This window comes from Scylla paramamosain, chromosome 13 (assembly GCF_035594125.1).
Source record: "Scylla paramamosain isolate STU-SP2022 chromosome 13, ASM3559412v1, whole genome shotgun sequence".
Taxonomy (NCBI): Eukaryota; Metazoa; Arthropoda; class Malacostraca; order Decapoda; family Portunidae; genus Scylla; species Scylla paramamosain.
Genome location: NC_087163.1, coordinates 26,974,755 through 27,002,606, shown reverse-complemented (window position 1 = coordinate 27,002,606; position 27,852 = coordinate 26,974,755). Strand labels below are relative to the sequence as shown.

Below are 27,852 nucleotides of genomic sequence, written 5' to 3'. Positions count from 1 at the left end.
AAACAAAATGTGAAAGAACCACCGCGTCAGCTCATGGCGATGGAGGAGAGGAGGAGCTGCTGTTGACGTCTTCTCACTATTTTAAGGTAAATTTTAACCCTCTCAAGGGAATGGTCAGAAAATTCAAGGCGATGTGGAGACTTGAAGGCATAGTGCGGGAGTGGAGGGTGCGTGGCGTGGGCGTGGTGGGCGTGGTGTGGGTTGGAGGAGGAGGAATGAGAGGAAAGACTAGGTTTGTTTACAGCGGCGACCCAACCCTTTTTTCTCTCATTTTTCCTCACAATTCATTTACTCGCTATTGTACGAGTCCGGGAAGAGGTGAGAGTGGTGGTGGGATCTGGACCTGTGTTGGGGAGAGTGTGTGAGTGAGGGAGAGTGATAGACAGTGAGTGTGAGGGTGTGAGTGAGCGAGGTTGAGTCAGTCAGTGAGGGAGTGATAGATAGTGAGAGTGTGAGGGAGAGTCAGTGAGGGAGAGTGATAGACAGTGAGTGTGTGAGTGAGAGGAGTAGGCAAGTCTTAACAGTAGCATCTCCTTTTATATTCTATCGTTGTCCCTCCTCAGGCTCAACAAACTTGGAGTGGGAGAGTGCTTTCTGCGGGTGAGGAACGCAGAAATGAGTGAAATTTGGCTTTCGAGAAAAGTCTGAGGGAAAAGTCATTGTTTTCAGAGTTTTGGCGGCTGAGGGAGCAAATTTGACTAAAATATGGGCTCCCAAACTTATTGTGGGGAACTACACCTCTCTTGACCCCACTAAACTAACAGGGGCTGCTTCCCCTTGACCTTCAGTAACCTAACCTAAACTTTTGCTGTTGCCTTAGACATATCAAAACCTTTTGATAAAGTCTGGCACAAAGCTTTGATTTCCAAACTGCCCTCCTAAAGCTTTTATCCTTTTCTCTGTAACTTCATCTTGGGTTTCCTTTCTGACCATTCATTGTTGCTCCTGTGGTAGACCCTCACTGTTCTTCTCCTAAGTCTAATAACAGAAGAGTATAATCATAATATCAGGCAAGGAAAATTGTATACATTGTTTCAAGGCTTGGGAGTTAACTAGCATCAATATTTTGTCTTGTATCATGTTTTTTTATTGGTATGTTAGTTGGGCTTATATATTAGGAGGTATGGTTACTGCTACAGATATTCTTCCTTTCTATTCTTATATAATGTCAAGCAAGAAAAAAATTTAGTCTAGTGAGTCACAGAGGTTGTGTAGCATCTATAGTTTATCATGTATCAAGTCTTTATCCATTTTACTTTGGTTGGCTTTCCTACTTGAAGGGCTGCTCATTCATAGGTGGCTGTAGGCAGGGAAAGTTATAACATTATAAAGGGCAGTGCATGTAGATGTTACCTAGCATGTGGACTTTTCTTCCCCTCCATTCCTCTGTTGATTATCCTCCTTGTCACTGCACCTCTTGACTCCCTCCACTGTCCCACCTTGAATAGGCTAACTGATGTGCTGCTAACCTTGCAGTGTGCACCGACTCCTCCCCTGATAATTGTCTTACCGTGCCGTGTTGACTGAACCCCCAGCTCCTGCAGTCCAATGTAGGGAAGATGTCTTCTGGCCGTCCCATCAAGTGCGTGGTGGTAGGAGACGGAACAGTGGGCAAGACATGCATGCTCATCTCCTACACCACCGACTCCTTCCCCAAGGAATACGTGCCCACAGTGTGAGTGTTTCCCAATGGCTTCATGTCCGCCCATTCCCGCAAGTTAGTGAACCATCTGGGAGTCAGATTTTAAGCAGTCATGGTCATCTGTCAGACGTGGTTAGAGCAGTGCATGAAGAGGTTATATGTGTGGGTAAAGAAATGCATAACCGGCTTGTTTGTTTCAGATTTGACAATTACTGGGAGTCTTTAAGTATAAACAGACATGGTTGTCCATCAGGTGTGGATAGAGAAGCATATGAACAGAATACATGAGTTGGTAAGGAAATGCATAACTTACTTGTCTGTTTCAGGTTTGACAATTATTCTGCACCAATGGTAGTGGACAGCATCCCAGTCAGCTTAGGCTTGTGGGACACTGCCGGCCAGGAGGATTATGACAGGCTGCGGCCACTCTCCTACCCACAGGTGAGGACTTGGGCTCATCTGCTAAGGCTGTTGGGGAGTGGTGGCAAGTTATACAATATTCTGTTACATTTGTGGTGGTGATTTTAGAATATTCCCTTTACTTGTGATGGCCAGGTAACGTATCTCTGGTACACTCACTAAAAACACTTGAGTCTCAGGTCAGGGTTCCTAGTGAACGGACGTGTTTAGTGAGCAGTGACCTGATGCTAATATAGCTGGCTAGTGTAGACATGGCGCCTTGTGTTGCTGAGTCGACTGGTTGTGTTAGTTCTCCTGTTCTCGATGCCTTCTCAGAGGTGGAGGCTGAGTTCCATCGAAGGATCTCGGAGGTGCAGGCTGAGTTTCGTGAGAGGATCTCAGACCTGCAGGCTGAGTTCTATGAGAGGATCTCAGCACCTGTGGGAGGGTCGTGCCCCACCGTCACCTTACCTAGTAAGGCGACGGAGGAGTAGTAGTCGGTTGTGTGCAGGGGAGCCAAGAGGGTGAAGGTCCTCAGGGTACCTTGCGTGGAGACGAAGAATCCCTTCAATGTGCTGGAGGAAGGGAAGGAGAAGGAGGTGGACAGGGCGGTAGGAGGCAAGAAGGAGGGGGCAGATGCAGTTACCCTGCCCCAAGGTAGAGGGCTTGTGTTTGGTGATAGTCAGGTTAGGCACTTAGATAGTGCGTTCTGTGCTAGGGATAAGAAGCGTAGGTCGAGGGTGTGTTTGCCGAGGGCCGGGATAGGGAAGGTAGCTGATAGGCTAGACACGTGCTTGGAAAAAGATGGGACCAAGCCCATTGTTTTTCTCATTGCGGGAGGGAATGACCTTGGTAAGGTCAGGAGTGAGGAGCTTATCAGGAGGTTTCGACAGGCTTTGGACAGGATTAGGGACAAGGGAGGGATCCCTGTGGTATGTGGTGTCTTGCTGAGGAGGGGAGTTGGTGCTGAGTGGCTGTCCAGGGCTATTACAGTGAATCGCAGGCTCGCGAATGATTGTAGGAGTAATGGATGGACGTTCATCGACAACTGGGATCTCTTGTATGGTAGGGACACCTTGTACGCCAGGGATGGAGTGCATTTGTCACGCCAGGGTGTTCGTGTTTTGGCCGAAACACTCGAGCGGGAGGTAACTGCACTCCAGCACTTTGTTTGTTAGTCAGGAGGGAAGAAGAGGTAGTGAGGAGAAGGCGAGGGGCAAATTAGTTAAATCTAGAACAGTAGCTAGCTCAGGGATGGTGAGAAATAGCTCAAGTGTTTACTACACAAACTGTAGAAGTATTCTGAATAAAATAGACTTGCTTAGAGGAATAGCGAGCGTAGAGAAATTTGATATCATTGCTTTAACTGAAACTTGGCTAGATATGTCAGGAAAAGTATTTAATCCAGAGGTTAAGATAGATGGGTATACAATGTTCTATAAAGATAGGGAAAACAGGAGAGGAGGAGGCGTCGCGTTATACGTTAGGGACACATTACAGTGTTGTATGAACAATAGAATTAAAACAGATAACAAAGCAGAGTCGATATGGGTAGATATTAAGGAAGGATCGCAGTCAGTAGTACTAGGGGTAGTTTACAGACCACTGACCAGTACAGAGGAAATTAACACCTCACTGTGGCAGGAATTAAATAGAGCAGGCAGGTACAGTCTGGTATGTGTGGTAGGAGATTTTAATTTTAGGAATATCGACTGGAGTCTGATTGTAGGTAACAAGGAAGCAGAGGAATTTCTTAAGGTAATTCAGGATAATTTTTTAAAACAGGTAGCCTTAGAACCCACAAGGGGAATAATATTCTAGATTTAATTCTTACTAACAGGGAGGAAGCGGTCACGCAGGTAGAGATTGGAGGACAGCTAGGTAACAGTGACTATAGGGAAATTAGGTACAATTTAGAATGGGAAGAAACTGTTAGAAACAAAAACGCTAGTAAAATACCTGACTTTAGGAGAGCAAATTTTGAAGAATTAAAAAGGTACCTCCAAGGAGTGGACTGGCAAAGGATGCAGGGTGAGGTCAGGTCAGGGATGGAATTCAGAGAGATAAGGCAGGATGAGAGAGGTGAGGTGAGGCTCCAGAAGGGAGGAGGAAAGAAGAAGGGGGGAGATAGGTGTGAGTATGTTGGAATGTCAGGTCATGCTGAAATGAGAGAGGTGAGATCAAGGCGAGTAGATGAGGGAGTGGAGAGGATGGTAGGGGAAGAGATGAAGGGATTAGGTGAAGTAAAGGTAGATGAATTGTATAAATATTTCGTAGATAAAGTTCATACAGGTCAGTATAGAACAATAAGATCACAAAAAAATGACCCTAAATGGATGACTGCTAGGTTAAAGCATTATATAAGGCATAAGAGAAGTATATATAAGAGATTAAGGGCAGGTGAAGAAGTTTTAAGGACACAATATAATGAATTAGTTAGAACAGTCAGGAAGTTAACGAGGAAAGCTAAGGACAATTATGAATTAAAGGTAGCCAGCCAGGCGAAGACGGACCCCCAAGGGATTTTATCAGGTATACAGGACGAATAATAAGGATACTGTAGGTCCATTAAAGGCAGCAGATGGGGAGCTGGTTAGTTCTGGGGAGGAGATTAGTAAACTTCTGAATGAATATTTTCTAACTGTCTTCACCCAGGAAAACATGCAGGATATGCCAGATAGTGAACAGGTGTTTAGAGCAGATGAGAATGAGAAGCTGACAGATATTTCCATAACTAGGAAGATAGTGGAACAGGAGATAGATAGGCTAAAAAGTTCAAGTCACCAGGACCTGATGAAATATATCCCAGAGTACTCAAGGAATGTAAAGAGATTATTAGTGAGCCGTTAGTTTCTGTCTTTAGGAAATCACTGGAGCCGGGGGAGGTACCAGTAATGTGGAGGCAGGCTAATGTAGTACCCATCTTTAAGAAAGGAGATAAAACTTTAGCGTTTAATTATAGACCTGTCAGCTTAACTTCAGTTGTAGGCAAAATGTTAGAGTCAATAATAGCGAGGAACATTAGGGAACATTTAGACAAACATAACTTGATAAATCAGTCACAGCATGGTTTCACGAAGGGGAAGTCTTGCCTGACAAACTTGTTAAGTTTTTACAGTAAGGTGTACGAGGCGGTAGATAATGGTGATAGTTATGATATCTTATATCCGGACTTTAGTAAAGCATTTGACAAGGTACCCCATCAAAGGCTCCTGAGAAAGGTTAGGGCACACGGGATAGATGAGAAGGTGTTAGGCTGGATAGGGTCATGGCTTGGTAACAGGCGACAGAGAGTGGTAATAAACGGCTCGAAATCTGAGTGGGGACATGTAATTAGTGGGGTGCCACAGGGATCAGTATTAGGGCCATTGTTATTTCTAATATATATCAATGACTTGGATAGTGGAATTAGTAGTGATGTTAGTAAATTTGCGGATGACACAAAGATAGGTAGATTAATTAGGTCAGAATCGGATGCCATCACCTTGCAGGCAGACTTAGATAGAATGAATGAATGGACGGATAGATGGCAAATGCAATTTAATATCAATAAATGCAAAGTGCTTAGCGTAGGTAGAGGAAACCCACACAATAGGTACACATTAAACAACCAAACTCTGGTAGGTACAGGGTACGAGAAAGATTTAGGAGTTATAGTCAGCTCTGAACTCCGTCTAGGGAAACAATGCATAGAAGCCAGAAACAAGGCAAATAGGGTACTAGGATTCATTTATAGGAGTGTTAAAAGTAGAAGGCCGGAAGTAATATTAAAGTTATACTTGGCGCTGGTCAGACCTCATCTAGACTACGCTGTGCAGTTCTGGTCCCCACATTACAGGAAAGATATAGGTCTATTAGAATCAGTACAGAGGAAAATGACTAAAAGGATACAGGGAATGAGGAGTATTCCTTACGAGGTGAGGTTGAAGCTGTTAAATTTAACATTCTCTAGAGAGACGTAGGTTAAGAGGGGACCTGATAGAAGTCTTTAAGTGGTATAAGGGTTATAACAAGGGAGATGTAAGCAAAATTCTTAGGATCAGCAACCAGGGTAGAACAAGAAATAACGGGTTCAAGCTTGAAAAATTTAGGTTTAGGAAGGAGATAGGAAAAAATTGGTTCTCAAATAGAGTGGTAGGTGAGTGGAACGGGCTCAGTGGTCATATAGTTAGTGCTAGGACACTAGAGAGCTTTAAGAGAAGATTGGACAAGTTTATGGATGGGGATAACAGATGGAAATAGGTAGGTGTGTTTCATACAGGGACTGCCAAGTGTAAGCCTGCTCGCTTCTTGCAGCTTCCCTTATTTCTTATGTTCTTAATGTAAAAGAGTCCACCTACACTTTCTCAACTTCCATGTGCCCTTGATGCCCTTTCACCAGCGATTCACACATTTTATGAGAGGATGGGGTGACCAAGAGGAGATGGGGCAGGTAGGTCACAAGTAGCTAAAGTAGTTATTCCCGAAGGATTGTCAGGAGCTATGAAGAATTCCACTTTCAGTAAAAAGCCTCCAGCAGCAAGGTCTCTCTCTCTCCCTCTCTCTCCCCCTGGATTTGTCTCCACACAGGAACTTTATGTTAGGAACAGAGGTCAGTTTGACAGATGGAGAGGCAACACCACCACACCAGGAAGATTATACATCATATGCTTTTCTCCTCCTAATGACTCCAGGACTTTGCCCTATATGCCTTTTGGCAGTAGAGTTCCTGTGGGGAAACAAATCCAGGTGGAGAGAGACTGAGAGAGAGAGAGAGAGAGAGAGAGAGAGACACCTTGTTGCTGGGAGGCTCTTTATTGAAAGTGGAATTCTTCATAGCTGCTGACAATCCTTAAGGAATAACTACTTTATCTACCTCTGACTTACCTACCTCATCTCCTCTTGATCATCCCGTCCTCTCATAAAATGTGTGAATTGTGGGGTGAGAGGGCTGACAGCATCAAGGGCACAGGAAGTTGAGAAAGTGTAGGTGGACTTTTTTTTTAGTTAGTGTACATCAGGACCCAATGCCAGTGTATGCTGTCAGGCTATGCTGTGGAAGTATGAGACCAGTTGTGCCATGCCTTAGCTCCTAAGTTGTAATGGAGTTGTCCATTCAACTACCCCTTCCCACTAGGAGCTGACAGAGCTAAGAGTGTGTGTGTGCTGCTTTGTCTGGGTCATCCTATGTGGGGTTGCTGGCCTAGTAGCTAGCTACATAGATAAATAGATATCTTTTTAAAGAGTTTGTCAGCCTAGAATACTGAGAGATTTTTGGTGATGTCCTGTTGAGGAGTATTTCCCAGATTATTTGATGTTTTACAGACGGATGTGTTCCTGATCTGCTTCAGTGTGGTTAGTCCTTCCTCGTGTGAAAATGTCACCTCTAAGTGGTATCCAGAGATCAAACATCACTGCCCTGATGCACCAATTATTCTCGTGGGTGAGTCATTGCAGGATTATTGAACAGTTCATTTGGTAAATCTATCAGGAAGCATATGATTTGCACAACTAAAATTTATCTCCCTTGTGATGGAATTATCACTAGATTTATGTACTGCACTAAAAACGAGTTGCCTGTGGCCTAATGTGGGTAGTGATGGTAATGTTTGGTGTGCTTTGTGATTCCTTGTGATGTAATGTGCTGCTATGTCTGAGTTTCAAAAGATTAAACAGGTTTATGGATGAGGATGATAGTGGAAGTAGGTAGGTTTGTTTAGCACAGGGACTGCCATGTGTAGGCCTGATGGCTTCTTACAGTTTCTCTGAGTTTCTTGTATTCTTATATTTTTATGTCCTTTTGTGTAACCAGGCACCAAGATGGATCTTCGGGAGGACAAGGAAACACTAGCCCTACTCTCTGACCAGGGCCAGTCTCCAGTGAAGCGGGAGGCTGGCCAGAAGCTAGCCAATAAGATCAGAGCAGTGAAGTACATGGAATGCTCTGCGCTAACACAACGAGGACTCAAACAGGTAAGCCACCACAGAATCCTTATTTTTCTTTCAACAGTAAGGTCAAGTAATAATACAAAATTAATTCCTATAAATAAGGTTTTATTAGAATAAGAGAAAATGTGTTGTCTGCAGTCATAAGGATCCAAGGTGAAGCATCTGGCCTTTCATCCTGGGAAGCTTGACATCTGTTTAGAAAATATAAAGATTACATTAAAGTACACAAAGCAAAAATACATCAAGTAATCTAATTAATGGAAAACTGTTGTCTTTTATCTTGCTGCATCAAATGCACTTGAATTAAATAGTGTTCAGTTTTAGCAAAACACTCCAGGCTTGAGTTGCATTAATGAAGTGATGCATCATGCAGGTATTTGATGAAGCCGTGAGAGCAGTGCTTCGGCCCGAGCCAGTCAAGAGAAGACAGCGTAAGTGCTCGGTTCTCTAAATTCCCGAGTGCTCTTACTGTCTGTCCCCAGTTGTCTCGCTCCCTCTGTCTCACCACTTATAGTCAAGCAAGCACCAAGTTAGTCTCTGACCCATGTTACTGAGTCACAGGGATTTGGTGACCAGATATAAATATATATACATATATATTTTCTTTAAAACTTTATATTGTTTCATGGATCTTTGTGCCACCAAAATTATCTGGAAATTTTTTATCTAATTTGTGAAATCTTTACTAAAGTTATCAGTAGTTAATTTTGTTTGTTGCTGACTGGGAAATTACTAACTTCAAAATGATAGTATGTTGAGCTTAAGCTAAGTAAATAGAGCCAGTTTTTGTGTGCTTGTGTATACATGTATGCATTCATACATGTAGGAATGTGTGTATGTCTGTATCCCTCCATTGCCCCTTCTCTCCATTATGTAACCCATTCACCTAGGAAAACTATCAGAGAACAGCGTTTAATTTATTTTATTTTATTTTTTATTTTATTATATTTTGTTTATTTATTTATTTTTATTTTTATTTATTATTATTTATTTTTTTTTTTTTTTCCCAGAAGGCAGTATTAGGGCTGTTCACATACAGACAAGTTGTTCCCCTGTGGCAGTGACAGGGCACAGAAGCAGCTTTGGTTGTATGGATTTTTGTAGTCTTCAGAAGCTCCTTAAATGTTTGTTTACTTGTACCAGTATATTAACAGCTTTAACTTTCAGTAATGTAGGAAATTTCCCAAGATTGTTTACGTCAAACAATTCATAACTCAGCTTTAACAAAGGCAGTTCCAAGCTAATCTGAAACTAAGCATTTGTATTCAGTATTGATGTTTGTGGAAATTTTTTCAGTGTTTCTTTGTAAAGTTTGATCAAGTTTTGCCCAATCAGACCAAGCCAAGGTTTCCTTAGTGTCTCCCTTTCCCAGTCCCACTCCACCTGTCATGCTCACATCCTCCTCCTACATTGTGTGTGGTCAAATTGCATTTAATTTATCACCAGAATACTTGTAGTTGATAATATATTGCACATTTTGATTAAGCTTGTGTCAAAATCCTTTTTGCTTGATTTCTAAGGTAAACACACTCCCTTAGCTCATGTAGTCTTCCATTGATTCTTCTCCTTGATGTATCTGCCATGGAGTTAATGAGATGAAGGTGTATGAAATTGTTATTTTTCTCCTGCTCATGGTCAGGATCACCATCACCACTCAGTGAATACCTATTACCAAAGAGCAAATGTTTTAGGATACTGAGTCACAAATTATTGCTCACTTGTTAACACTTGAGAGCGATGGCTTGTAATCATAATGTTAATCATAACATATGAAATTATTTAATCCAGGAATATATATATATATATATATATATATATATATATATATATATATATATATATATATATATATATATATATATATATATATAATTCACTTTTGTAGAATTAATATTGGATGAACTGTGAATGAACTGTCTTTACTGACGTGTCATGTTGAGCTGTTGGGACTACTTGCAGGTTACTTTGCAGTTGGTATCTGTGTTGGGGGAGCTACAGGTGGCAGGTAGCAGTGGTGTTGGTGAGGGAGATATTTCATGGGGCACTACCACACATTGGTCGATACACATTGGTCCTTGGTCTGTTTCAATGCTTGGATGTCTCTTGAGGAAGACTATACCATATGCATAGTGAAAAGTCCAATAAATTAAGTATGCAACATCTATGAAATTCATCTTGTAAATAAACTTTTGTTTTAAGTTGTCATCATCTGCACTAGTTACTTTCTATCAACTCAAGTCATGTTTGTAAAGTGATATGACCTTTTTATACGTGACTTTAATGTATTTAGATATTATACTGCACAAGTGTCACTAACACAACAAAACTGATGCACACGCAATCAAACATAAACCTAAAACTTGATATAACCAAACAGTTAAGTGTGTCAGTAGTAAGATATATTTTTTTCTTACAGCACACTTGCTCCCATACTGACAACCTCTGGTCTGTCTCGGAAGGTTGCAAAATTTTAGTTCAACAATACCTTTGCTCACTTAGTGATTTAAATCAAGATCATTCACATGAAGTAAAGGCTCCGCTTCCCTCCTCATTTCCTCATCTTAATCTGATTCAGTCTGATTCATGTTCCAGCCTCGACAATGAGCTTTTTAGAGTTACACCTCCTGCAATGATACAACACAGTGACATACTGAGGATGAGGCAACTCTTCCCTCCCTGCTGCATTAAGGCTGTACATCCAGTGCTTTTCACTTCATGAATACGTCTTAAGTGATTTATCAACATGACATTCATACAACACTACACACTCACATGAGTTAACAGACTTAATAAAGACTACTTTCATGATTTCTTTCTGTTCTGGTTAGAGAAGTTATGCACAGTGTAAAGCTTAATGTAGATTTAAGGACTTTTTAAGATGTGCCTCTAGAGACTTTTGTAAATCAACAGAAAATGAGCAGTGTGTGATCTACATTTTTTTGTCACATAATTTTCACTTCTGGCAAACCAGTGCTTCATGGTCTCTGCTTTATTTCTGTGGTACACAACAGAATTAAAAATAATTGTAGATGACACTAGGCAGCTCCACAGGCAACTGCAGGTCTGTTGTTTATAGATTTGATATTTTGTAGCAAAGAATAAGTGTGCATAGCGTTATGTATTAATATTTTATTTGTGGCGCAGTGGGAATTGTGATGTGTTGTGTGGTGGATGGCTCCTGTGGTGGTGTGTGTGTTGACAGCCCAGTGTGAGGGAGCACAGGCACACCAGACACAGAGTTCATCCAGCAAACAAGCACATCTGCATCTTAACCTAACAGATTAATGTACCCAAAGCTTGTCAGACTTAATTGTTTTTAATGTCATACATATATGTCTGCTGAATTTTGTTACTGTCAATTCTTTATGTATCCACATTATAGGATTATTAAGATTTTTCTAAAAAGTAAAAAAAAAATATATACATGGCTTTTTAAAGATGAATTCATCTTGCTGTGTCCTTTTATAATTTTATAATGTCAGATTAGTATATTTAATTGTGTGAATCTCAACAACCAACAGTTTCATGGGTGTTATAAACAAAATAAGATTGTATTCCACATAGTCTGAATGATTGAATTTTCTCATGTTTTTAAGTGTCTAGTCACTAGTGGAAAAGTACTAACAAGTGCAGATTCTTCATTTAAGTTGTGTGATTAATAAGTATTTTTTTTTTTAAGGCTCTTTTGGGACCCAGCTAAAGAAACTGTTTGCTAACAAATGAAGGCAAATTTCTCATAAGTAAAGATGCTTCCTAAAATGACCAAGAAGTAAAGCTCTCATTAAGACAACATAAGGTGGAGTGCCACAGCCACTTCTAACTCCCAAGAAGCAGCTCATCTTCCGTTACTGATGCAACAGCACACTCACGCCAACACTCTTAAGGGGGAAGGGATGGATAGAAGTGGAGATATCCTAACATATTGATTCTGGAGAGTATAATAAGTATGGATATGCAGAAGAAAGCTCTCTCTCTCTCTCTCTCTCTCTCTCTCTCTCTCTCTCTCTCTCTCTCTCTCTCTCTCTCTCTCTCTCTCTCTCTCTCTCTCTCTCTCTCTCTCTCTCTCTCTAACAAGCACAAAAGTGCAGGTTGAGCAACCTAAACAGGAATAGGGATGATTATATCTTTACTGTATTTATGAATAGTTAACCAAATAATACTCAGATTATGTACTGGGTGTGGATGAAACAGACGAGAATGAATGCATTCCTGTTAATGAAACTAAAAGGATACATAGATGAGTTAACAAAAAACTGTTGATTAGCAGATGAGTAGCTATAGTTGACCCTTAGATGGTGTGGCAGGCTGATGAGAAGAGAGATAGCTGTTGAGTGCGAGACAAAGCCCACCTGTAATATGGGAAGCTACAGTGCAGGACACATGAGACAGGAAGAAAGAGAAGAGTGGAAAGTTGACAGGATAAGAATGTGCAAGGGTGAGGTGCAGGAATAGGAGGTAGTGAAAACTCAGAGATGATGAGTGGGAGGTTAACAGGATAGGAATGTGCAAGGGTGAAGTGCAGGAAATTCTTCAGACACAACTGTCCTGTGAAGAGAGTTCCCAAGAGCAGCATCAGAATATGTGAAACTAAATTAAGTTATGAAGGATTAACAATATTCTAGCCAACACTCATTATAAGGTAGCTGGACCATCCCAGTCATGAGCTTGTTTACATACATTATAACTGTACTTAACAGTAAACCAGGTAGCAATACCATAATATATGAATGTATTTGCATGGATGTGCAGAGATGTCATCTTTGTAATTCAAATCATATATTTTCTAACAAGCATAATACTTAACCTGTATATTTACATAACACCCAACTAGAATTTCAAAGGAATGGTTGGTCTGATAAGAATAACATATGGGTTTTAGAAATATATTTTTATATTAGGAGTCAATAACTGAATTCTTTATAAAATTATTATAAAATTAGTTACAGGAAGTACTAATTTGGAAACACTTGATAACTGTAAAACTTTTTATTTTTATTTTATTTATTTATTTTATTTTTTATTTTTTTTCTGTGCCTACCAATTTATTTTACAGGAAACAGCATCAAGCAGCAGAAGCCCAAGAGGAAATGTTTAACTATGCACATTTTTCATTATCTTAGCAGTGACTGGCAGCATCATACTGTTATTATAGCATTATAGTTCCTGTAAAATAGTAAGCATAATTTTTCTTTGAGAGATCCACTGAAACAAATTTGACTTGAGCTGTGATTGATTTATTTTTATTTATTTATTTACTTATTCTATTTTATTTTATTTATTTTTTATATATAACTGATTGTTACATCTGATAGGAAGAGTGCACGGAAAACTGGTTACTGACAAGCAAGTTTGGTGCTGGTTGGCATCTTATGCAGTTCATGACTGTCACAACTCTGTCATATTGACTTTAAACTGTTTTTAACTAGATAAATTGTGAGTTCATATATTTGTGAGTATCACCAAGTAGCATCAAGGAAGGTGTCAAGTAATCCCCAGGTGAAGGTCAGGTCACCATCAGTCACCCTTCACACACTATTCCCTAATATTTAGGGTAAACTGTTAAATTATCTCCATATTTGATAACCTTTATTACCTAGGAGACCAGCTTTGTTTTGACTAAATTAGTGTTCCAATAAAGTATTTGGTTATTGCATCTTCCTTGTTTGTGGCAGTGTAATGTTCATGCACAAAGTGTTATACTAAAATGCCTTGTGTTAAGTTTTCTCAACATTTTGTATCATGGACCGCTAACATGACTTCAAATAAACAGTATAAGAAAGAAGTTCCTCATTATCAGACATGTTAGATGTTGCTTTTATAAATAGTATGCATACATCTTACAGGAGTGTCCCCTTAGGATGGGGTTTACTGAGATAAGGCACCCACGCACACAAACACACTCACACACACATGCAGATATTATCAATGTATAAAATAAATTCATCTTAGTTCCTGGATCTCAAGATGGGAAGAGGGCAGATCCTAACCAACTGGCCTTAAACAAGGGTCATACATACACTATCTATATACCAGGCCGGCAATCCCACACAGGGCAGCCCAGACAAGCACCACATTCACACACATCATTCACACTCTTAACACTATCAGACTCGGGTAGAAAATACTAGTATGAAAATATAATTATTAGATTTAAAAGCTGCATAAATGTTGGCAAAGCCACTGACCATATAGCAACAGCTCCTGATCACCGGAGGAGTTAGTCTGAGTGACTTGATGGAGGAGGAACAGGATGCAGGGTGAGGGTCTCCAGAGGGGTGACCTTTCTTCCTCCGCCCACAATGGTGTATAGGCCAGACTGCAAGACCAAACACATTGCTATGATGAATGATACAGAGAAGAGGGAGGATACAGATTGAACTCTTTCACTGCTACTGACACATATTCTCTTAATTAAGAACCACTCTGAGATCTCTATGTTCAACACCCACACCTAAGAATGCCATGGTACATGAAGAGATTTTGCACAATGATTTTTAGTACTGTGAATTGTTGTATATCTCAGTGAAAGCCTAAGGCATTGGAAAACACTACAGTTATATATGAATGATAGATATTGTCTCTTAGTCCTAGGCAGCAACAGGTATGCCATGCTTCCTTACTGCACTATGTATTAGCCTGATGTATGCTAATTTAATTTTTTGTTCCTTAGCACAGTAAGATTACTATTACTCTAAGTTGTGAATCAGAAGTGCAAACTTTGTGTTACCTTTTCTGGAAGTATGAGGGCAGCTTCTTGAAGAATGGAGGAAGTAGGAAGGATGATGTTTGACTCCACAGAGTCTGGGATGTCAACAGATTGAGCATGAGGAGTGGAGTCAGCAGAGAGTGGCATGTCCCCTGCTAGAGTGCCACTTGGATTTCTAACCCCACTTGATACAGATGTACTGAGAGGACTGATGGTCACATTCATGCTTGTTGATGGAGTGGGACATACTGAGGCACTAAGTGGATCAAGCTGGAATAAAAAGGCAACATAAGGAAATGACTCAACTGATCTGCTTTTTTTTAAGACCCCCAACAGGGGTAACAAGGCTAAGAGTGTGAATGATAAGGGTATGTTGCTTCGTCTGAGCCACCCCAAGTGGGATTGCCACCCTGGTATACAGATAAATAAAGAGAAATAGTTGTAAGTTATAACATCTGTATAAAAACTATCCAGATGATTAGTACATGAATGGTTAAGACCCTTCCTCCATCAGTAAAAGTATTGAGGTCATCTGATTTCCTTGAAGATTCTTGGGTGTACACAATGCAGCTACTTTAAAACTGTGCATTATCTATCATCATCATCATCATCATCTAATGCTATAATTACTACTACAACGAGAAAAAAAAAAAAAAAAAAAAAAAGAGCTATCCTCACCTGCATGTACTGTGGAGAATTGCCATCTTGTATAGACACTTTGGAGATGGGTGTGAGTGGACCAGCAGTGAGCACCATCTGCTCCCCCTGCAGTGTGGAGCACATGACCTGTGTTCTGGGACTGTTCTGGGACACAAAGACTGGTCCTGAGGTGGAGTGAGATGGTGGCAAAGAGAGAACGTTTGATGGAACAGGAGATGCAGTGAGAAGAGAAGATATATTAGAAACTTGATTAGATGAGGAAACAACTAACTGAGGATGAAAGCTGTATGTTTGATGGTTTGGGTGAGTTGTGCAGGCACCTAGTGAGCTGCTAGGGCTCAAATTTAAGATGGAGGAAGAGGCGGAAGGGTTGGTAACACTCAAGTTGCTGGATGAGGAGGATGTACTGCTGCCTGACATACTATTCGAGGTGGAGTATGCCAAGCTGCCTGACAGACTTCCACGAGACACAATTGTAGAACTGGATGAAGATGAGACACTGCCTGTGTTGAAAGACGAAACAGGGACGGTGGAAAAGATAATGCTGCCTGTGGACGATGGTGGCATACTGGTGATGTCTGCCATGGAAGATACAGGTAAGCTAGAGATGGAAGCTGCATGGTGTGTGACAGGAGTCTCTTTTATAGTGGTGACACAAGATGATGGAGAGGTTCCCAGTCCTGTGGTCTGAGATGAAGACTCTCCAGACAGCACAATGCTATTTGCTGGGTTGAACTCTGACAGGGCAATGTTCCCAGATGTAGTAGGAACACTGGACAGAATGATGTTACTGGAAGAAACAGAGGGAATTTCTGGAGCATCTGAAGATGAAAGACCTAGAATATGAGGCACTTCCTGAGCTGGTGTAGCTTGGTGGTCAGCTTGGGACACAACAGCATCTCCAATGACCACTTCAGACTCCAAGATGGGATCGGGAGCCTGGTGCGATGTGGTATGGGTGCGCAGGTGAGCTATCATGTTGTCCTTGCGTGAGAAGCACCGGTGACATCTTGGGCACACATAATCTTTGACTCCAGTGTGAACCTGAAAGAACTTGGAACTGTGTACATGAACCAATAAGGATTACCCTACACTGTAACATGGCCTAAAACATCACCAGCCTCATGATACATACTGTAGGCCTTCTCAGATTGAGAGATTTTATTTAATTTATTTACTTATATATTTATTTATTCTTTTTATGTGAGAGTGGGCTCTGGGCAGGGGCAATAAAAAGGATGAAAAAAAAAAAAACACTGGAGTTACCAGTCCCAAAAGAGTAGTCAATAACCCCCTAAGTGAAGTAGCAGATGTGCACCAAGCTAAAAATATATACTATTAATAGGTGGGATCAAGCTCAGGGCCGCAAATTTACATTTACTTTAACTTGAATCCTGCAAACAGAACAGAGCCTAATTCAAAGTCCTGCAAATCATTTTCATTCTACTGTAATAAGCAGTTTCATTTGCAAGTGGACTTTAATATTATCTGCACATTTCCACAACATATATCTATTAATATAGAAAAAGAGGACACTGAGAGGACCTGTGGTAATCTTTTACAGAGTCTCCTCAGGTGTTACAATGGCAAGGGAAGTGTCACAAGATGTATCCACCTTGGAGTGCCTGAGCAGGTCTTTGGGTGCCAGGAACATCTTGTGGCAGGTCTTGCAGCTGTACTTTGGGCTCCGCTGCTTGTGTACCACCTTGATGTGACTTCTTAGGTTAGCATCTGTCTTGAAGTCATTACCACAGTACCTGTATAAAATGTTCTTTGTATCTGCGTCCTGTATATCTGTCCATCTATGAGTGAATCAATTAACAGGCATAAGGATCCAGAATACTATTACAACAATACAAAATTAAAAATTGTTGTATCAGAAACTACTATTGAGTGTGAATAGCCATGACATGACATGAACCAGCTTGCTGGGAGCTCCATGAGGTCAAAACATTTACTCCACAGCTTTTTCCATTAACAGCTTCCCTCTTGATTCTCATCCCTCACTGACAAAAGAGGAATATTTTTTTTTTACCCTCACTGAACAAGTCACCATGGACTAAAGATGAAGAATATATATTTTTTGTATAAAAGGGGGTCTGGTAAGGGTAACAAAAAAGGTTGAAAAAAGCTTATTGGGGATGCCAGAGTATTATCCAAAATTATGAGGAAAAGTCTCTTGAAACCTCCCTTTTGAAAGAGTTCAAGTCTTAGATACAGAGAGATACCGAAACAGGCAAAGAGTTCCCAAGTTTACCAAAAGAACAGACAAAAGGCTGAAAGTACTGGCTGACTCACTTGCACACCACTCTTCCTTGATGGGAAATACAGAAGCAGGCAGGGAGTTCCACAGTTCACCACTAAGGGAGATAAAGAATGAGAATACTGGCTGACTCACTTGCACACTACTCTCTCCTTGGTGGTGTGTACATGTGCCAGGTGCTGGTCCAGGTATGCCTTGGCCTTGAAAAGAGTTCCACACTGAGGACACATGTGCTCTCGGTCTTCCCGGTGGACAGTCTTGGTGTGCTTGTCCCGTGTGTACTCGTGTTTGAAAGCCTTTCCTGTATAGAGCAACATAACATTTCTGTCAATTTACTTTTTTTTTATTCTCAATGTAATGAATCTGAAAACTCCCTTCACTGTATTTCTTCCTATGTACAAGGTCCAACCTGTGTGGGACTGCCAGCCTGGCACATAGATAAGTAGATAGAATTAACTTACAACAACCTGAAATATTTGTTGATATGATAAAAATCTTAAATTACACTTTGTTGATGTATTTCATTCACTCAAGAGATTTTAATAGTTTCTTAATCATCTATAAATGTCTGGTGTTGCAGAGTTGGAATGTGGCTGCAAGAACACAACATAAGAAAATAAGGTTGGTGCAAGTAGCCATTAGATCAACATGTGGCAGTCCCTTCATGAAACAACTATTTCCAACATGGCAAAGTTATTGTGAGAAGGATAAACTAAATTGTATACTTTGGAAACTAAAGCTGTAGACTTTGGAACACTTGATACATATTAGAAAAGGAATACAGAACACAGTTTATAAAGCTGCCTATAAGATAAAATGTTGCACATTCAAAACTTCAAGGTATATTTCATATCTTTGATAATAAACAGGTTATTGCTCTACTTGTAGAGTTAGTTTTTATCTATTTATGTGGTCTATCCGTATCTTAGCATATCTACTGAAATGGCACTACATAATCTCTCTCTCTCTCTCTCTCTCTCTCTCTCTCTCTCTCTCTCTCTCTCTCTCTCTCTCTCTCTCTCTCTCTCTCTCTCTCTCTCTCTCTCTCTCTCTCTCTCTCTCTTTACAGCTTTATTTTTCTCAGTAAAAATGTTAGCACCTGTCCTGAAACTGTAGTTGGTATCACTCACCACAGACGTCACACAGGTGCTTCTTCTCCGTGCTGTGGACCACCTGGTGGAGCCGCAGTTCAGACATGGTCATGAAGTGCCGCGGACAAAGGTTGCACTTGAATTTTAGATCTGCAACACAAAGGTTCATCATAAACATGAACACTCTACTTTGGACTCCACTGCATGCACAATAATTAGATTAAAAAAAAAAGAGAGAGATATGAAGAAACTACTTCTCAAATTGAGTGGCAAATAAATGGAATAGAGAGTAATCAGGTTACTAGTGCAAAATCATTAGGGAGCTTTAAAGGATTAGATCAATTTATAGATGAGGATGGGAGATAGAAATAGGTTGGTATGTTTCATGCAGGGACTACCATGTGTAGGCCTGATGTCTTCTTGCAGCTTCCCTTACTTTCTCATATTCTTATGTAACTGTACAAACTACAAAGACACACAGTGAAAAGGCAGGTTTCTTACAAGCATCGCCATGATGCATGGCCATGTGCTTCCGATAACTTTGCTTCCACTTGAAGGAGCGATTGCACTGCTGGCACATGAACTTGGCGGCCTCGTGCTTGGTGCTCATGTGTAGCTGCAGGTAGTGTGGGGTCTTGCAGTCCTTCTCACACACATTGCACACATTTCCACTCCCTAGCAGTGAAGAGGAAGAAACATTTTACAATAAATGCATCCTTAAATTCTTGTCAGGCAATGTGTGGGAGCACAGTAGTTCAGGCAGTAGCAAGTCTGACTACAATGCAAGAGGCATTTGCAAGTCTGACTACAATGCATGAAGTCCTGGGTTTGAATCCTGGTTATAACTGGGATTTTTCTGGGATTGCCCACTCCTAGGTTCACCCAGCCTTAAATGGGTATTGGTCTCCAATAACTCAGCAAGTTAAAGAGGGCAGAGAATGAATTGGTCACCCTACTCTATATGCTGAGGCCCTGAATTGGGTGGTGCTACCTGCCTATCAACTATGCTCCATGACAATAACGCACTTTATAACTGTATGATGTGGACCTCTCACTCAAGCAAGTAGCCTGAGATAGATGCAAAAGGTTCAAGGACTCTAAAAGCCTTGAAAGAATTCCTAACAAATAAAAACATGTAACTATCAAGTAAATAAAGACTTCAGAAGTAATAAATTCTAAAAATGTCTTAATAACTTTTCTTAAGTATATATGGAATACAGTATCATATCCTTTGCATGAATACCTCTCACCACTTAATGGCAAGTATGAGGGTGCTTTCCTTGCCATGTGATGGTCAGCTGGCTGGGCCTCACTGGATGACCACCAATACACTTCCATACTTTCTTAATGGTTGAGACAAAGTATCACCACATCTCAGACTCACCCCCTTCCTTGTGAACTGACTTGTGCACCCGCAGTGACTCCTCGTGACGAAACTGTTTGTTGCAGAAATCACACGTGTAGGTCATGTTGAGGTGAGTCCTGAGGTGCCGGGTCATGGTGCGCTCTGTCTTGAACACTTTGCCACACTGAGAGCACTCCTTGTTGATAGGGCAGTGAGTCAGCAGGTGTGCATCAAGGCCACTCTTCTCCACAAAACATTTGGTGCATATCTTGCACTACAACAAAAGGGGCATTTCAATATTTATTTATATTTGATTCAACATTGTATCATCACATCTCTGTGGACTCACGGATAATAATGGCCCTAAAATATTAATATCTTGATCTAGACTACTGATGTAACTGGGATAGCCTGTGCATCTGATACTTCAATCTATCTACTGCTTCCTTCACTGCACCAAACACTTCTCTCCTGAGGTTTCAAAGGTAGCCCTCCAACAATTCCTTCACTACACTAAACACTTCTCCCCTGATGCTTCAAAGGTACCCCTCCAATACTTCCTTCACTACATCAAACACTTCTCCCTGATGCTTCAAAGGTACCTCTTCAGTACTTCCTTCACTACACCAAACACTTTTCCCCTGATGCTTTGAAGGTACCCCTTCAACACTTCTTTCAACACCTCTCTTTTCTAATGCTTCAAAGGTACCCCGCCCAACACTTCCTTCACTACACCTTCACCCCCTGATATTTCAATGACATTCTTCCACCACTTCTCTCCACACACCAAGCACGGCCTCTGTTCTGCCCTACTCAATGCACAGCTTAGTAACACCACAGGCCACTCAGTGAGGCTCACCATAAATGTTCTGTTGCCCAGGTGGTAGTTGAGGTGTCTGCGGAAGCGGCTGCGGCGAGTAAAGGTCTTGCTGCAATATGGACAACTCTGATCACCACGGGAATTCATCTCCCTGAAAAGAAAAAAATATTTATAGTTTGCCTAAGCAGTACACAATGTGCTGTGCTATTCCAAAATTTATATCATAAGTTTAAATATCAGGCGCGCGGTGCAACAACGACGTAACCGTGAAATTTGAGATTTCGTGTTTTTGCCTGCTCCGTGTGGTAGAAGGGTGTAAAAGTCTCGTGGTGATGTCGGCCAAGTCATATTCAACCATCTAAGCACCTGTACTAAGGCTCAAAGTCGAGCGTAGTGCGGAGAAATAACGTGCTGGTAATGAGTAAGTTTTATTTTTTACGCTCGGAAAAAAATTCATAAAAAATTTATTTATGTATCAATCTTCATGAAACTTTCACCTAATACTATGTGTAATAGGCTCTAACACATTATTAACAAATGAAAACAATATCGGGAAAAAAAATTATTACCTACGGTATACGCGTTAATTAACGCGTAAGTCATCCACCCAAAATCGTCACCTATCACTTCGAAACCTACATCCCCAAACAGAACTACCCAAGACCTTTCAAATGATGTATAATACTTACTTATTTAAGGGTATCCTATTGTGCGCAATCAGTGTTTAACTTTGAGCGCGTTTTTCTCGAAACTTCCATTTCTCGGTTACGTCGTTGTTGCACCGCGCGCCTGATATGTATTGCTATTAAAATATCCTCATATGAATAAAGAAGTTTATATTTTAATCAATGTACAAAATACTTTTTTCTTTAATGTAAGAGGAGCTAAGAGTATGAATGATGTACATGATGCTTTGTTTGGACCACACCATGTGGGATTCCCAGCTTTGTGTATAGATAGATAGACAGATAGATGGGCAGATAGAAGAGGGGCTCCAGTCAAGAGCAACAAGAAGGCTCAGTGAAGGTGCCAGCCTAAAGAGCAGCCTGATGCAAACCAATCCATCTTCTCCCATACCTGAAATCTGAATTAATGGGATCATGTTTTTCTTCCGTAACATCACTCTGGTCTTCCTTCTTTATTTGTCCCTCCAACCGAGCCTCTGACTCCACCTCCATCTTGATGGCAACAGTAGCACTAATAGAGGCGGCAGAGGAAACGGTGGCAGTAGTAGTAGCAGTGGTTGTAGTGGTAACAATGGAGCTACTGGTGGATGTGGAAGTGGAGGTCACAATAGTGGTGGAATGCATCTCCTTCATGTGCTGTTTGTATGCCTCATACCCAGGAAAATCTTTCCTGCAAGTCACAACATGCAGCAATAACAATAACACTGACTGACTGCCTCACTACCAAAACTCATCCCACAAACTGTTGAATGCAAGACCAATGAAGGTAATATTGATCACTCTGTAAAGCAAAAATTGCACAACTTCAGCTATTAATAAGGAGTTTTGCTATGGTAATATTACTTACTCTTTACCAAAACATTAATTCCACAAACTGATGAATGCAAGATCAATGAAGATGTCATTGATCACTTTAAATTAACAAAAGTGCAAGATTTTAGCCAATAATAAGGATTTTTGCAAAGTTAACATCAACAATACTGCTTATGAAGAAGCCAACAGTGAAACTTATTGGGAATCAACTGGCCTCACATCACTTACGTCTCTCTCAACCTTCATTCCCAACTCACGTGAGTGTCTCAATGCCTATACAGATCTTATAAGCTGACTATGTGCACTACAATTATTGAGTCAACACAAGTGAAAGAAGCACACACCTGCAGACGAGGCAGCGAGCCTGCTGGTTACAGTGGACAGTGGAGATGTGGATCTCATACTTGGTCTTGCTGTGACCCTCCCAGCCACACACGTAGCAGGTGAAGGCATGGCCCTCTTTCATGTGGCGGTTCCGACCAACTTTCGTCCTGCAAATCCAAAGTCATCTTTACCAAAACACCACACACATAAGAACATAAAGGAAGCTGCACGAAGCTGTCAGGTTTACATGTACCCTGCATGAAACTTATCTACCTGTTTCAACATATATCATCCTTATTCACACATTTATCTAATCTTCTTTTAAAGCTCCCTAATGACTCAGCACTAACATCCTGATTACTGAGTTTATTCCATTTATCTACCACTCTATCTGAGAATTTATTCTTTCCTATCTCTTTTTTTTAGTTCAACTTTGAAATGCAAGTGAAAGTTATATATATGAGGAGCACTGCCTAATGGCATAAAAGTGCAAAAATAAGATTCACTGAGAGTGCCAGTCCCTAAAGAGAGGTCAAAAAAGATTATCTACTAATAATATAAGAATAAAACCTGTGTCAGTGTTCTGTGAGGAGGTAAGCCTGTCTTTCTGTTCCCACCTGAACATTGCATCACAACTGCCACACTCCCACAGAGCTGCTGGCGCCTCTCCTTTCATCCCCTTCCGTCTCTTCCCAGTGCTAGCCTCCTCAATCAGCTCACTCTCCTCCTGGAGATACACATGAAGTAACACCACAAGGAATCTCACTAACACTCCAGTATCCATGTGTCACACAAAGCCAAGAGAATAAATTTCAAGTAATATTTCAGCTTTTTAACGTCAATTGCAATTAGTCATGTAATGTATGTGATTCCTCAGTAAAAGTCACAGTCAGTTCATCATAAATTAATAGGCATATCTTTAAATATAGATAATTATTTCAAAGATTACCTAAGTATTGTACTATTATCTTTAAACCGAACAGCGAATATAAATGCCAACTGTGTATTGTTTACTGTTAAATATGTAATGAAGAATGATTGACAAACCACTTCATCAGTAATCCTTTTCACTCTTCTGATCCGGGAAGAGCGCCGTAATCTTGACTTCTGCACATCAAGCTTAGCGCTGCTCTCTGGAACATGGTCTGAGTTGAATGACTGTGTGCTTCTTTCATTCTTCTCCTCACTTGTAGTTTTGGCACCACATGTTTCACCCACTCTGACTTCATTAGTCCTCACCTCTTCAGGAGATGCTCTCGGTATAGCTGCATATTCCTTACTGGAGGCATTATTCAGCAGGCCTATTAACTTTGAGGAGACAGAATAGCTCACTGGATCCAGCTGTATTTGCCTCACCTTGTCATTGCCATCCTTTCCCTCTTTTGCCTTACAATACAGTGCTGCAACATTGCCATTCTCCTCCTTACTTGCTGTCTCCCTGTCACTATTCTTTTTCACAGTTCTTTTAGAGGTGAAACTTGAGTCTCTCTCTGTCCACTCATCACTGCTGGCAGCATTTGAAGCATTGACTGTGATGATGCTAGCATCTGGTATCAGCAAATTCCTCCTCTGAGAGTCTGGTCTAGACTGTGCATAGATTTTATTACTTATTTCCTGAGGGTTTTCTGCATCCACTGTCTTAAATCTGATGGTTTTGGACTGCTCAGCTAGATGTCCTTGGGTCTGCAAAGGCACCGACACATAGTCTTCATTGAATACCTCACTTGTTGCAATGGCAAGGGCATCAGGATGGCTAGCAACAGAGGAGGTAAAGTCCATTGCAGACTGTGGTGGTGGTGGCGAGATGGTCAACATTTGTTCTTCATGAAGCACGTTAGTACTCTGCAATACTTCCTCCGTGTTGAGCACCTCCCCCGATATCAAGTAGCTCCCTCCTTCTGCTGCAGTCAAATGTTGGGGCAGAATGTATGTCTTGCCATTACTGGTGAGGAGGGTCATCGTGCCTCCACTTACTGTTCCCACCACCTCTCCATTCAGCATACAGGAGCTACTATCTCGCTTCATCTCACCCTCACACACTTTCTTGTCATCTCCTTCTCCTGCTCCCGCTTCCTCCAAGGGCGATGATGTTATGTGGATGACCTGCCCATCAAAAAGCTGAACACGGATCTCCACTTCTGGCGGCAGAGTGGTGGCTGCTGTCTGAGGCTCCTCCACCTCCTGTACATCATCCACCTCAGGGCTTCCAGGACCTGCTGCATCATCCTTCATGGCCAAGATACTTGGTGGTTTGTGAACCTGTGTATCCGGAGTGCAAGTCAGGCCTTCTCTCTTCCCCGTCTCCATTCTTCTGTGAAATGTCTCCGGCCCTTTTTAACTTCCATCAAGCTGAAAGTGTACATATGACTTGCTAATACTGTGTGTGATGAAGTGTTAGTGGCTATACTTATCAATGAAACCACACATATGACTTACTACTACTGAGTGTGTTGAAGTGTTAGTAGTTATATTTATCAATGAAATTCATATATGTATCATGTCTACAATGCTTGATTTCATGCTCTGAATCATTTTGTTACACCACATACCCACTCACCCTGCCTGCCTCACCCTTCAACCTACCCTCCAATCACCAGTATACTTAATACGGCCCCCATATAAAATATAAATAAATAAGACATGGTGTCACAATGCCTGTATATATATATACTATAGCACAAGCAGATGGCTGAGGCACTTTACAGAGCTAAGGAAGGTCCATTACAAACACCTAAACTTTATTTTCAATATGTATCCTCTTTTGGTGTTACTATATATGTAGTGCAAAGTACATCAGTGTAAGAAAATGAAGGAAGCTACAAGCTGTCAGGCATACATGTGCCAGCCCCTGTACAAGGCAGGCTTGCCTGTTTCTATCACTCTTATCCAAAAATTTGTTCAATCTTTCTTTAAAGCTTCCTAATGTTTCAGTACTAACAATCTGCTAATTACCAAGTCTATTCCATTCATCCACCACTCCATTTGAGAACCAATTCCTTCATATTTATCAAATTTAACTTTACCAACTTAAACAATTACTTCTTGCCCTACCCTGATTAGGTAAACTGGAATGAATTATTGAACAAAAACACCAAACAAATCAATAGTCGTAATATAAGGTATTGAAAATTTATATTATGCATTTATTTGTATGTGAGAATCTTTATTTGATACTGAAATGGCATGACAGCAAAGAGAGGGAGTGATGAGAGGGTGATGGGGGCAGGGCAGGGAGTGGTGAGGGTGATGAGGGCAGGACATGAAATGGTGAGGGTGATGAGAGCAAGACAGGGAGTAGTGACGGTGATGAGGGAAGGGCAGAGTGGTGAGTGACGAGGTCCGCCCCGCCCCCGTGATGAGGGCAAGGCAGGGAGTGAGGGAGTGGTAAGGGTGACGAGGTGATGAGGGCAGGGCAGGGAGAGGTAAGAGATGAGACCCCACCCCACCCCGCCCCGCCCCCGCCAATGTTTACCTGAACCACTCTCACATCACACAGGCCGCGGCCACTACCACCACCACCACCCGCCGATCACCACGCCTCCTCACTCCTGCCGCGCCTCCCACGCACACTTGTACACTCCCCCGGGCTCTATCTAGACATTTGGTTATGCTACGTAGGGCTAAAAAGTTCCAACACTCATAAATAGGAAAAAGCGTGCCACATACCGAGGAGAATCGCCCGCAGCTGCACCACTTCCTTGCTGGCCTTGATGTTTAGCTTACGGGATCAAACTGTCGACATCGTTAAATGCCTGAATAAATGTCATAGTTTTGGTCTACTTGTTATACTAAAATTCTAATGGTTATTTTACACAGGAGTTGAGGGTGAAATATGCTTAAGGAACGAAATATTGGCATGTCTGAATATCTCAATAAATTCAAGTTATCGCTTAGTTTATATGTTAAAATTGCAGTGGTTATTTTATGTTAGTATTGTGAATGAATGTGATGCTTCTGTCCATTGCTGAATTTTATCGTGACACAGCTATTTAACATTGTGTGTTTATCACCAATGCAATAAGTTGGCAGTCATATTGAAACACCCACTATAATAGGTTCATGCACCCAGTACATCCATAGCATCACATCACACACCTATAGCATCACATACATACACCCAAGACTTATAGTATCACATACACACATCAAATATACTCATAGGATCACACGCTTAACACCAGTATTCATGTGTAGTTATCTTCCACTAGACTGAAAAGTTCCTTAAATATCAATGAAAATTCCCGAGTTTCTTGCCACTTATTGGATGGAGGAATTCCAGTAGGAATGCTGGTAAACCTTATTATCCTCTATCACCTACATGGCCTTCTCCATTAAAACCTTTTGCAAGCTGTCAATTTATTCTTGGTTTATCTAATAATCTCATCTCATGAGGGATGCTGGGAAGTCTCATTATCGTCACCTATCTTTTCCACTAAACCTTGCCACCTGTCTGTTTATTCCAAGTTACTGCAGCTAATTTCCTTAACTCCTTTCTGTTACTGTTGCCTGGCCTCCTACCATTCCTAGGTTGCCCTGTCACTGTCATGTCAATCTATCAATTTGTCCTATCCACATCCACAATTCAATTTTCTCTCAATTCATTAAATATATCTATAGACTTGGTCTGTTTTCTAATTCAGTCATTGTCTCTCTTCTCTTTCACTTTATATTTCTTCTGGTTCTTTTGGTATCACAGAAAATTTTGTCTCCCTGGGACAGGTCCAAAGTTGGTTGCTCTCAGTGCATCTACAGCAATCATCATTATCATTAGGAAATATACAACAGGATGAAAAAGAATCTTGTGAACACTTAAATATATTTATATCACACTTCTCATACAGTCAGCTGAGAGAAAGACATAAGTATTTTTTTTAGGGAGACAAAAAATACCCATTGACATTTTACAGTAATTAGAATATTATACAAACGAGCACAGTGATGTTTGAAGTGAAGGAGAATTTGGCACAGTAGTCCATGGGTTGAAGAGGTCAGCCCTCTGGCTGTGTGCTTCCTGGTGACCTTCCTTCAGGCATGGTCACCAAGACACAGCATTGGGGGTCATATATGTCAAAAGAAGCTGGGCATTAGACTCGAGGCTCCTTGAGGGAAGAAAATAGGCTGAAGGTTCAATCATGCCACTTACAGGCTCAGGAAAGATATTGAACTGAGGTCAGG

General features: G+C 41.1%; 2 protein-coding genes across 4 annotated transcripts; one reads left to right on the top strand and one right to left on the bottom strand.

Moving 5' to 3' along the window:
• The first annotated feature begins 17 nt into the window (after positions 1–17).
• Positions 18–9,454, top strand: LOC135106633 (ras-related C3 botulinum toxin substrate 1-like). Of its 3 annotated transcripts, none has more exons than XM_064015931.1 (6): positions 18–86; positions 1,536–1,675; positions 1,969–2,083; positions 7,346–7,463; positions 7,833–7,993; positions 8,343–9,454. In XM_064015931.1, the coding sequence occupies exons 2-6, from the start codon at positions 1,560–1,562 to the stop codon at positions 8,418–8,420; spliced, it is 588 nt and encodes a 195-aa protein (XP_063872001.1). In that variant the 5' UTR covers positions 18–86; positions 1,536–1,559; the 3' UTR covers positions 8,421–9,454. The 3 variants fall into 3 exon arrangements, with proteins under 3 accessions (XP_063872001.1, XP_063872002.1, XP_063872003.1); XM_064015932.1 differs by having other exon boundaries at positions 28–86; positions 1,477–1,675; XM_064015933.1 differs by lacking the exon at positions 18–86 and adding an exon at positions 223–318.
• On the bottom strand, positions 8,054–26,471 carry LOC135106631 (uncharacterized). The gene is made up of 15 exons (XM_064015929.1): positions 26,344–26,471; positions 23,725–25,026; positions 23,295–23,404; positions 22,698–22,844; positions 21,932–22,210; positions 20,894–21,005; positions 20,074–20,308; positions 19,191–19,364; positions 18,729–18,839; positions 17,734–17,899; positions 16,951–17,092; positions 15,354–16,379; positions 14,697–14,945; positions 14,155–14,285; positions 8,054–8,160 (listed from the first exon to the last, which is right to left on the bottom strand). The coding sequence occupies exons 2-14, from the start codon at positions 24,982–24,984 to the stop codon at positions 14,187–14,189; spliced, it is 4,110 nt and encodes a 1,369-aa protein (XP_063871999.1). The 5' UTR covers positions 24,985–25,026; positions 26,344–26,471; the 3' UTR covers positions 8,054–8,160; positions 14,155–14,186.
• Positions 26,472–27,852: the final 1,381 nt, after the last annotated feature.